Here is a 12,313-nt window from a genome sequence, read left to right as displayed (position 1 = left end):
TTAACAATAAATCAGTACTGGTCAAAATGCTGAAACAGAGACTTTTAAAATGATAAAGTAGCTTTTCTAGGAACTTAAAATATCTAATTCACACTTAACATAATCTCTTTTCCCACTGACAATCAGGAAACTAAAGCATTGTGGAATAAAGTTGCTTAAGTATTGTTTTAGGTTAAAATACTGCAAATAATGCACTAGTGAGGCTAACTTAGTGAAAATTACTCTCCAACATGACTGGTCATGAACAAAACTATATTTAACTGTCGGTACTCTTCAGGTGTGAAGAGCACTATGTCCATTTCACCCAAGTAAACCCAAAGAGATGATATTAAAATGACATATTCAAACAGCTACTGGTACGCTAATGAAATAAACAGGGAATAAAAAGTGTCACAGAGTACAGAAAACACAGCCTATAGTCTCTTTCCCTAGAGGTACAGAATGTACATTTATTTGTATTTATTAATGATTGAAAATATCAAATCAAAAACTCAAGGGCAAGCAAATGATATGTTTAAGATTTTATCTTAATCGCTCTCTTACATTAGATAATAATATGGTTGTCAATTTAGTGCATTTTAAGAGAGTCCAGTTTCCACGTGTTAGGTAACACCATCTGTTTTCCCTTCCATAAACAGGGGTGGTCTATAAAATGCTTCGGAGATCAAAAAGTAGATCGATAGGTTTCCTTCCCTTCTTCATGACTGAAAAGGAGGCTGACTTTTCATCTTACTCCACTTTTGCTCTTCCAGGAAGACTATTTTAATTGCATGGAATTACTTAAAATGCAAGAATATGTAACATTTTAAGAATTTCACAAGGAGATGATTAACTGCTTCAATAAGTGAATACATATTATAGGCCCCAGCACTGTTAGGCTGGCATTTAATGTATATGGCGTGCAGGAAAATCTATGGTCAGAAAGAGTGTTTTTTTTTTTTTAAACCAAGATTTCAAAAGTTGACTTCTGAGTTGGTGTCTTTCTTTTGTAGTTCAGAGATTTCTCCTGGATTCCCTCTAATACCGTAAAAACTATCGGGTCCTGAAGCACAACCAAGTTTAAGGTAAAATGTACTACAAAAAAAAATTAGGATTTCTGCTAATAGGGTAACAAATCTTGATTAGGGCCTTTAATGTCAGAAAGACTGACTAGTTTTGTGAAGCCAAGCGGCTGCAGCTATATTCTAAGGAAGTCTTTATTTAAGGAAAGGAAACAGGAGAAGTAGGAATCTAAAGGCCTCAAAAATCATCTTTTTTCCCTAAATAACGATACAAGCAGATTAATCAAGTGAAGTCAAAGACATTTTCTAGGGGTTTTTAAATTCCTTCTCTCTTTCAAGATTCCTTCTTATTTACAATAGGAAGAAAAATAACGGGTGTAGAAGAAAGTCAATTTAACAAACATTTATTAAGCATCTAATATGTGTAAGACCTTAGGGATACAAAGACCAATAAAACCAATCTTTCCTGTCAAGAAGCTTACACTCTATCAGTGTGGGAGAGAAAAACAACATGAAAAGTACAGAGAAAATGGGAGAATGCTCTGAGCATTAACAACTTGGTGGAGAAAGAGGTTCCTAGAGTAGGGGGGTACCTGATCCAAGTCTGAATCCAAGCAAAAGGATTCTGTGAAGCAGAGAAGAGGAGGGAGGGCATTCTAAACATGGGGAAAAGCTTATATGAATGCAGAGGCACTTATACCATAAAGTTGGGATCAACAAGGAAAGACATAGGCAGGAGTTATATTAGGTAAGGCTATGGAGTCTGTAAATAACAGGACATCAAAGAAACAGAGGTAGAGCAGGAAGCATCAGTTAAAAGCATCATTTAAGCACTGCTGCAAAATACTCTAACTTGCAACCGTCCATGAGAAGTATGATCTATGACATCATGCTCTATCTCTGGAGGTAGAAATTCATGAATGGAATTGTAAATTCCATTCCCAGAATATTCAGTGACTTAGCGGGTAACAGTGGACATTCTTTGTTACCTAAGTGATTTATCTGTAAAATGGAATAAAGAAATTAGCAGTCTTTGTAAGGGAAAGAAATGTTTCTGCTGACCATATAAAACAAAACAAAAAACCCTTGAAGAGATGGAGAGTAGTAAGATTAGTCACAAGATTATTGATGCCCTAATTCAGAGCTTTTTGATAAATGCAAGCAGTCATTCTGAAGTTTGGCAATTGCTACCAAATAGAATATCTGCCACATCTATGCTGACAATGTAAAAAATACAAACTGTAGGTAAAAGAGTTTTTAAAAATCAGTCAAAATGAAAAACAGTCCATTGGTCTAAAAAGCCTTCATGATTTAGGAGTTTTAGCAGGACAGAAAATAGATGGGAAATCTGTCAAGGAAAGGGGCAAAGTGGGGTAATTTTGGGTCAAAAGTATACTGCAGTTAGTTGCTGTATCCCTGAAAACTGTGGGTATCAAAATATAGAGCCTGCATAAATGCCAGTCAATTTGTGGAATAACAACTGTGGGTTTGACAAATATTAGAAAAAAAGATTATTCAATGTATTATCTCCCTATTAGCTATAATTTCACAATGAACAATGATTTAAAAAAAACTTGCACAGAAATAATCAGTAATTTCCTTATCTATCTAGGGCTCTGAAGAACCTCAGACAGACAAGGAAACTTTGGCTGCTCTGTACTTCAACATAAAGACAATGAGTTTGATTTTGCAGAGGTAGAAGGTCTAAAAGTACTGTATAATGCAAATTATGTTAAGACTTTTTTGATGTGTTTACAAGGTAGTTTCCCTTCTCTTTTTCTGGCATAAAAAATACTTTACATAGGATGGCCCTCTGGGAGGGGATGGGAAAGAAATACTGAGGAAAATTATGGTGATAAAAAAATTAATTTTTAGGAAAACAACAACGACGACAACAACAACAAAAAAGGAAAGCGTGCTCTGAGATTTGAACATCTCTATTCATTTTCTCCAATACCTTCCTGTAGTAAGAGTTCTGGAGGCTGTGTCCCTGAGGCCACAGGTTCAGTTGCCCGGTCTGCAGGAGGCTGTGTCCTTGCTGAAATGCTCCCTGATGAGACTGTGGGTGGCGCTGGGCTGGTCTTGAGAAGCTGAATGTTTTGCTTTTCAGCACAGGATGAAGAACCTGTAACCGAAGAGGGCAAAGTACTTTACTTACAATACCATATTAGATTTATTAAATTTTGTTTAGTTATTACTCACTGTACTAACAGGATAATTCATCTAGCAAGCATCCTAGTAGGTATAGTTTCCAGATTAAACGAAGGTTAAAACCCTTAAGTACTAATATGATTCTCTTTTAAATGAAAATCTCCCTAATATATTTAGTCAATCAATACAATTTATTAGGTACCTACTATGTGCAAGGCACTATGCTAAGGTTGGGGATACAAAAAGAGGCAAAAGACAGGTCTGCCCTCCAGGAGCCAACAATCTAATATTTATACACTTTCTTGCCTTTAGAAACAAAATAGAGAGCATTTAATCTTTTACTGTTAATTCAAGCCATCAATGCAAACACTAATTAGGGTGTTATGTACTGAAACCTTAGAAATTAGTGGTATGGAGTTGTTTGACTCTCCACTAAGTAACCCTAGGTTTTTGACATTTCTGTTTTTTTTTTTTTTTTTTAAACTCAGCTAAGCTGTCAATTCTTACTTTTGGCTGTTTTACTTGTTTGCTGCTCCTACACACCCAAGTGTCACAGGAGAATTCCAAAGTGGCACCAACACTTTTTAAGTCAAGCACACAGACCGTGTAACAGCTGTGCTGGGTAGAGAACTTTTTAAAGGTTTTTAAAGGTTTAAAGGAAATTTATTTTGGATAGATGAGATTGCTCAATATCAAGCATATGAATAAATCTGAATGAGAGAGAATTTTATAAAACATAATTAGGGAGACCAAACAAAAATGTAATACAGTTAAATTAGGTGCCTCAGGTTTTTTTTTTATTATTATTAAATAACACTACCAGAAAAGTCACAAACAAAACCATTTAAGTTTTTCATGTGGTTAAAAAGAAACTCCTTTCCCTACACCTTCTTTCCCAAACTACAGGTTGGTTAAAATTCTCTCAAAGAAAATCAATTGTTATAGGAAGTGTTTGAATAGTCTGTATACACTGCCATACTTAATGAAATGTTAATGATTTAATGATAAATTTGATAAAATGATTTAATAAAATGTTGAAAGAAAGTGCTCCTAGACGACCCACACAATGCCCTGGAGCCCTTCCTTTCCTTATTATCCAGTATACTATCCATCCAAGTTATCCTCTCTAGTGGTCTCCCCTGCCTTTAATCAATACAGGGCCCTGGTAAATATCTTTACACAAGATACCCTGGGTAGCACAGTACAGCCTGTCTCATTTCTGTCATCTGTCCAATTGTTCTTTGAGTTAAATTTTTAATTCTAAGATCATGATGTCCCATAAACTGTAATCACATAGCATCAAAATGAGAACACTTAAGTTAAAGCTTAGAATTACCCAAAGAGCTGCATGACATCTCAAATATGGTCTGGGTAGATTTTCTTCTTGTTCTCAATTCTGGGTCAAGATAATTTTCCATCTATAGTACCTAACATATGTGTCTAGAACTGGAAAGGACCTTAGACACCCTCCATTCCAACCGCCTCGTTTAACAGATAATGAAACAAAGTCCCTCGGAGGTTAAGTGAAGTCGCACAAGAAAACATGGATGGAAACTTGGATTCCCTAGACTCTTTCCACTCCACCAAGCAGTCTCCCAAAGGCTTCCTCATCAGCTATATATCATAGTCTAACTTTTTTATCTGCTTTTTTAAAAAAAGAGTGGGTAGTAGAGCTAATTTCTTTCACATTAATTTAGATTTCTGAGGAAGTGGTGATGTTCCAGAGTTTCATACAATTAATAGATTATTATCTGCAAATTTAAGCATTTGGAAAACTCTGATATCAACAGGAAATACTGTAGCTTACCACTCTAGGATCAACATTTATTAAAATATTGGAAAACAATTTAGATGCAAATGTTTCCCCATATTATACCCTGCTTGACATCAACTTTCAGCACAGCACTGATGAAAAGTAATTTCAGTATTCACATGGGTCACAGTTATGTATATTCATACCAGCATGAATAGTAAGAACTGATATATTCATGCCAGTACTTCTAATTTTAATGTAGTGAGTCTCCAAAAATCTTAGTGCAGTTTTAAGCTATTACACACTCATAGAAATACTTAAAATGATATTGCTTTCCAAGCTCTTAGAGCCAACTCTACACAATGGCATTTTAAGGGAAAGGGCAGATTTTTCATGTAAGTTTCTCCAAAGAAGCTCAAAACCAATAGGTAGGTTGTCTGTTTGAAAGAGTCTATGATCACCATGTCTAACTTTAAAAAAATATAAGATTTTCCTCTCATGGTCCAAGTTGATGAGATTTTAATTTTATTAGTACTGCAATGACACTGGAACCTGAATCCTCTTTTGTGCTGTTAGGTCTGTCTGTTTCTCTCTCACACACATTAAAAACTCTCACAAACAACTATCACAGTTTAGCTACCTAGTTACTTTATTTGCAGAATTGCTCTCCACCAATAGAAATCAAACAATAAAAGCAAGAAAGGCTGAAAAAGGAAGAAAGGACAGATAACATGGAATTCCCACTTTTATGACAAAGTCCAGGGTTTACAGCTTAGCATTCTATTTGGTGTGATATGCCACAGGTGACAAGAAAACCTGTAAGACAGACATCTTATTGGATACTCTGTAACTGTCTGCAGGGCTCCTGAAGAAAGTGAGAGAATCCATTGTCCTGTTTGAAGCTTCTGTTCACTGAATAAAAAGAATTCCTTCCCAAACTCACAAAGAACAAATCCAACATTGAGTACAACATTTCATTTCATCAAAAGAAATGGATGGGTTTATTTTGCTTTTGAGGGTTAAATACTGTAAATAAAACCAAAAGCCACCATTCATCTATTATAACTTATAAACTTTACTACAAGAGCTTATTGTTTTATCACTGTAACAGGTTATGTGAATGAAAAACTCCCTCAAATAGATAAATGTGGACTCTACCTGCCTATAAACTGCCTGCATAAAGAAAAATCTTTTAGTCATCACGATTCAATTTTGTGCAGGAGACATAAAGAGTAAGACAAGAGTAAATTCTTATCAATTGTTTAACTTGCTACACTTTTCTAACATACTAGAAAAACAGATTAAGCTAGGCCTTGAAAGACAAACATGCTATGATTACAAAGCCAGTGCGATTTGAAAACATTCATTGCTCTCAATCTCTTTCATCTTTTTATCTATCAATCCCTCCCTCCCCCCATTCTCATTTATCTATCTTATCTCGGTGCCCTTGGGAATGTCTTCAATTTCTACATCTACAAATGAGGCACTGGAGACTAGGTAACTGTTAAAGATATCTAAATTCTACAATCCTAAGTGTACTTTCAGCTCAGACTACTGAAGAAATCATCATATTAAAAAATTCAGAATATTAATTGGTCCCCTAATACAATGGTCTCCAAAGTAAGGGCTTACGGAATGATTCCAAGGGGATAGGAAGATGGGTCACCTTCTACCCTTCTAGGAGCCTGTGTTTCCAATACTTCTCCCTACCCCCCCACGAAGGGAGTGGTTATAATCTAACATGAAGCTACACAAGCACAATTTCCCACCTCACCCAGTGTCCCCACACCTGGATCTCTACTTGGGCTGTACTCGGCGAGTGACAGATCACCCCTCCTTTTCATTTTTTGATGAGTGAGTCACACAAGATGAACAAGCAAGAAAGGATTTCCATTTGCACTGCAGATGTCACTACATTCATGACCTTTGCCCATACCCCTCCTCCAAATCGTAGAGGGCACCATATCCTTCCTAATCGCCCAGGCTCACAATCTGTGTCCTCCCCAATCCTCACTCTCCCTAACCCCACATATCCAGTCATTTGATAAGCTTGCTATGGAGGTAGAAACAACTTTTAAAAAATCTGTCCTTCTCTCAACTCACACATCATAGTTCAGGCCCTCATCACTGAGGCTATTCCCACAGCCTCCTGAGCCACCCTTCCTTCAAAGTCTCTTCCCTCTCCAATACACTCCTGTTAGAGTGATTTTCCTAAAGTGCAAGGCTAATCACAGTACTCCTTTGATGGAAGCAGCTCCCTATGGAGTTGAGGGTCAAACAGTACTCACTTTGGGTTACATGACTCCTGGGTTTTTTTTTTTCCTAGTAGGTGTTCAGGATCAAAAAAAGTTTGGAGCCTACTGGTGCAATAAATGCAATTTTCGGAAGAAACTCACCTACCAGCTTTACTTCTCTTCCCCTTCCTCAAACTACTAAGACAGAGAGCCAACAAGGTGGGTTCCATGGTTAGAGGGGCACAGAGCAAACCACTGACAACTTACCAAGTCTTAAGGTAAAGGTAACTGACTAAGCAAGGGCTATCCTTTGGAATGAGTGCAGGAGCTTTTCTCTCTTGCACAAACCTCCCTTCTCAAAGGGAATGCTATCCCAATGTAAAAGCTTCAAATGAAAAGGGCTCTGTTAGTTAAGAGCTCTAAAGACATAGCATGTGTAATAGCACACGTTGTAAGATTTGTCACTATACACCAGAACTTCTGCCGTTCTAGGACACAAACCATATCTGGAAATCTGCAAATTCTTGGACGATATAAACAGCTTACTGACAAAGTAAGTTAACTAGCATTTATTAAGCTCCTGCTGTGTACCAAGTGCTAGAGATATAAAAAAAGGGAAAAACAATGCCCACCCCCCCCCCCAGCATACTGGAATTATTGCCCTCAGATATGTTTTGTGTATATGTATATGTATATGTATATGTATATGGTTCCAAAACCAGCCTACAAAAATCTATTTCACAATAGACCAGAAATCCAATACCTCGTTTTAGTAGCATCAAAGAACTTAACCATCATTTGTAACTTTTTACGGGGGGTGGGAAATTGCCTCCATTATTTAGACAATAATTATTTACTAAGAACCTACTATGAAGGAAAGCCTCTTCCAAAAAAGATATTTTATTCCCATTTTTTTGGTGGACCTGATGAACTTTCTTTTTTTATATACTATCTCCTTTTCTACCTGGGGCAACGGAAAGAAGATAATTACTTAGCTAAGGCTACACATGGCCTTAAGGTCGCAGGTTCCCCATCCCTGATTTAAGTTTACTATGGGGAGGGCACTAAGAACCCATTATGTATTAACTGTAATTGGGGCTTCAAATAATTGAGGATGAGCCTAGGATTACAGAAAAAGGGCAAATAAACAAAAACTTACTCCAAAACCTGTCGCAGACAGCGTGGTAAACAAATCCCAAAGTCAGCTTTAGGAGCACTCTAGGAGCAAGTGAGATAATATATGAAAAATGTTTTGCACTTGGACTTTTCATACTTTGAAAAAGAGGTGAGGGAGGGGAAGGAACACAGTCGCAGCAGAAGCTTGAACCTTCTTGGGGTTTGGGAAGCAGGCTCTAGCGATGTCCTACCCTGAGGGGCCCACGACTGACTGGCAAGAAAAACAGATGGCACTGTAGAATCCAGGACTGCAAGTCAAGAAATCTGAGTCTGAACCTTAACTCTGCCACTCACACCTTCATCTGTGACTATGTACAACTCACTTCCTCTTTTGTTTCTTTCTCTGTAAAATGAGGAAGTTTACACACATGAGTTCTTAACCTGGAGTCGGAGAATGTTTTAAAAATATTTTGGAAACTTCTTTTCAACATAACTGGTTTCCTTTGTTTAAAAAAAAAAAGGAGAGAGAGAGAGAGAGGGAGAGGGAGGGAGGGAGGGAGAGAGAGGGAGAGAGAGAGAGAGAGAGAGAGAGAGAGAGAGAGAGAGAGAGAGAAGTGTTTTGCAAACTACAATATGGAGATTCTTAACTTTTTGTGTCAAGGATCCCTTTGGCAGCCTGTAAAGCCTATAGATCATTTCTGAGGTTTTTTAAATGTCTAAATATCACATAAGATTACAAAGGAATCCAATGATACTGAACTACAGTTAAAAAAATATTTTTTGAAAACTCATGAACCCAGGTATAGAACCATGCCATAAAGGCTTATACAAATGTCAGCTTATGAAGATGACAAGGATGAAATACAATTCTCGAAGTGGGGTCCAAAAAGAAGCAAAAACCATGACTGGAAGAGAATCATTACAGACCCAAGGTTATATTATAGACCCTGAGACTAACTCATCTTCCTGAGTTCAAATCTGGCCTCAGACACTGGCTGTCACTTAACCCCCTGGGCATGTCACGTAACCCCATTTGCCTCAGTTTCCTCATCTGTCAAATGAGCTGGAGAAGAAAATGGCAAACCACCCTGGTATCTTTGCCAAAAAAACCCCAAATGGGGTCACAGAGTCAGACATGACTGAAAATGACTCAACAACAATAAGGTTTCTTTTATTCACATTTCTTATTCTCTTAAACCGGCATATCAATTCTGATGATGTATAATTTCTGGCTTTTTCTCACACATTCTTTTTAGATGGAACCTGTAATGTCATTGGTGCTGGAACTCTCAATGAGGAAGCTCCCTCTATCACTACAGATCTGCCAGCACCTGGTGTACAATCGCAGTCTTAGAGATTGAGCTGGAACACAAGGAGGGTAAGCAGCCTGAGGGTCACACAGGCAGTACGTGTCAGAGGCTGGACTTTCAGGTCAATTTCACTCTACTGGGTCACTCTATGCCTACTCTCCCTTGTAAATCAGGCCTAGAAAAGGCATTCTTGTGACCCAGACTTGTACAGCTGCCGAGGTAAGAAGGGAAAGAGAGATGTAAAAAGCAGACACACCAAGGAGAAGAGGGAAGGTTTATTAGGCCTTAAGGAGAGCAAATCTCTGAAATTCAGGGAACCAAGAATGCTCAGGGGCTGAGACGCTTCAGGCTGATTAGATAATCAGTTAAGTTTGTGAAATGGAAAGACTTAGAGGCAAAATTTCTAGGAACCAAGAGCTGGTGGTGTGGGAAGCTTGCCTTTCAGAGGCTTATGGTTTGACAAGGAAGTTTATAACACATGCAAATATGCCCCCTACTCCCAAACGCCTAGTTAATAAACAGCAATGATGATGCAAAATATTAATAAAAGAAGCACTTTACAACTCTTTTATCCTCAAAACAACTTTGGGAGGTAGGTGCTAATATTATTCTCATTGTGATCTCCATTTTACAGTTGAGAAAACTGAGGCAGACACAGGTTAAATGACTTGCCCAGGTTAAGTGTTGGAGGCTGGATTTGAACTTAGGTTTTCCTGAATGCAGGTCGAACTCTCTATCCACTGCACCATAAGAAAAGGACAAAATAACTATAAGTTCTGAGATGAAAGATTACTTCTTAGGTCTGGGGATGGAGATTTCAGAAGGTTTCACTGAAGAATTATTTTATACACACAGACACACACACAAGCTTAAGCGATATTAAAGATACACATACACACAAATATATATGTAGCATTTTGTAATCCTTAAAGCACTAAAGGTATTAGCCAGTGTTATTATTAAAATTTGAGATGGCCCTTAAAAAATGGATAGGTAGAAGCAGTCAGGTGGGCCTATACTAGTGGTAGAAGTAGAAATGGAAAGGAAGGTATGGATTATCAAGACACTGTGGAAGTTGTCTCCTATTGCCTACAGTGGGAGAGAGATAAAGAACAAAGATAAGACTGACGTTTTGAGCATGGGTAACTGGATGAAAAATTGGCACCCTTGGAAGAAATAGCAAAGTCATAAGTAATCAATTCTTTCTATACTCTCCTTTTGTGATTGCATCTGCTCTAAGAGGTTCAACTACCACCTCTAGGCAAAGGACTCCCCAAAAAGCCCACTCTCTTATCTTAACTCCTAAGTCCTACATCTCCAGCTGCCTATTTAGATGTCCCATTACTTTCCCTACTAACTACTGTTCTTCTTTCAAAACTTCTGTTTTCTGTTAAGAGAACAAAGTTATCTTTAAATTACCCCATTCTGGGGGCAGCTAAGTGGCGCAGTGGATAGAGCACTGGCCCTGGATTCGGGAGGACCTGAGTTCAAATCTGGCCTCAGACACATTAACACTCACTAGTTGTGTGACCCTGGGCAAGTCACTTAACCTCACTGCCTAGCCCCCCCCCAATTACTCCTGTTGCAAACCAGAGTCATTTTTCAGTCTTCCATCGTCCTCACTCCCCATGTCCTATCAGTTGTCAAATCCTAACAATTCTATTTCCACATTCTCTCATGTCTCACTTTCTCTCTAGGTTACCTGCCCTCTCCTTACCATTTACTTGGACTACTGTGGTTGATTACTGATTGTGCCTGCCTCCAGTGTTTTCCCTCCCTCATATATATGTTTTTACAAAACTATCAAAGTAATCAATCTTCCTGGCATAGACTGTACTACATTACTCAGCTGCTCAAACATTTTCTTTTTTTTTAAAATTAATTTTTTAGTTTTCAACATTCACTTCCACAAGATTTCCAGTTCCAAATTTTCTCCCCATCTTGTCCCTCCCCCAACCCCAAGATGGCATGCATTCTGAATAGCCCTTCCCCTAATCTGCCCTCCCTTCTATCTCTGCCCCTCCTTCTCTTATCCCCTTCTCCTTCAATTTTCCCGTAGGGCAGGATAGATTTCTATACTTCATTTCCTATATATCTTATTTCCCAGTCACATGTGAAAACAAATTTTTTTTTTACATTTGTTTTTAAAACTTTGGGTTCCAAATTTTCTCCCTTCCTTCCTCCCCATCCACCCTCATGGAGAAGGCAAGCAATTTGATACAGGTTATACATGTGTAGTCATGTAAAACACTTCCATAGTAGCCATATTGTGAAAAACTAAGTATATTTCCCATAATCCTATCCCGCCCCATTTATTCTATTCTCTCTTTTGACCCTGTCCCTCCTTAGAAGTGTTGGCTTCTGATTACCCCTCCCCCAATCCACACTCCCCTCTATCATTCCCCTGCTCTCTTGTCCCCTTCCTCCCCTATTTTCCTGTAGGGTAAGATATGTTTCCATACCCAATTGAGTGTGTATGTTTTTCCCTTCTTAAGCCAAATTCAACGAGAAAAAGATTCACTCATTCCCTCTCACCTTCCCGTTTCCTCTCCACTGTAAACGTCTTTTCTTGTCTGTTTTATGTGAGATAATTTACCCCATTCCACCTCTCCTTTTCTCCTTCTCCCAGTATAATCCTCTCTCACCCACTTAATTTTGTTCTCCAGATATGACCCCTTCATCTTCCACTTGCCCTGTGCCCTCTATCTATCTATCTATCTATCTATCTATCTATCTATCTATCTATCT

The 12,313-nt window shown here is 38.1% G+C and overlaps 1 protein-coding gene across 1 annotated transcript in view; it reads right to left on the bottom strand.

Annotated features, from left to right (window-relative positions):
• The window catches only part of SEC24B (SEC24 homolog B, COPII coat complex component), a 92,344-nt gene that overhangs the window by 54,698 nt on the left and 25,333 nt on the right, over positions 1 to 12,313 (bottom strand). The window contains exon 3 of the mRNA XM_027837383.1: positions 2,959 to 3,126. Coding sequence (XP_027693184.1) covers positions 2,959 to 3,126 — 168 coding nt within the window. The remainder of the gene's footprint in view (positions 1 to 2,958; positions 3,127 to 12,313) is intronic.

The sequence above is a fragment of the Vombatus ursinus genome, unplaced genomic scaffold (genome assembly GCF_900497805.2).
Source record: "Vombatus ursinus unplaced genomic scaffold, bare-nosed wombat genome assembly UNPS02014821.1, whole genome shotgun sequence".
NCBI lineage: Eukaryota > Metazoa > Chordata > Mammalia > Diprotodontia > Vombatidae > Vombatus > Vombatus ursinus.
Note: the sequence above shows the minus strand (reverse complement) of the source record. Positions and strands in the feature narration are given on the sequence as shown.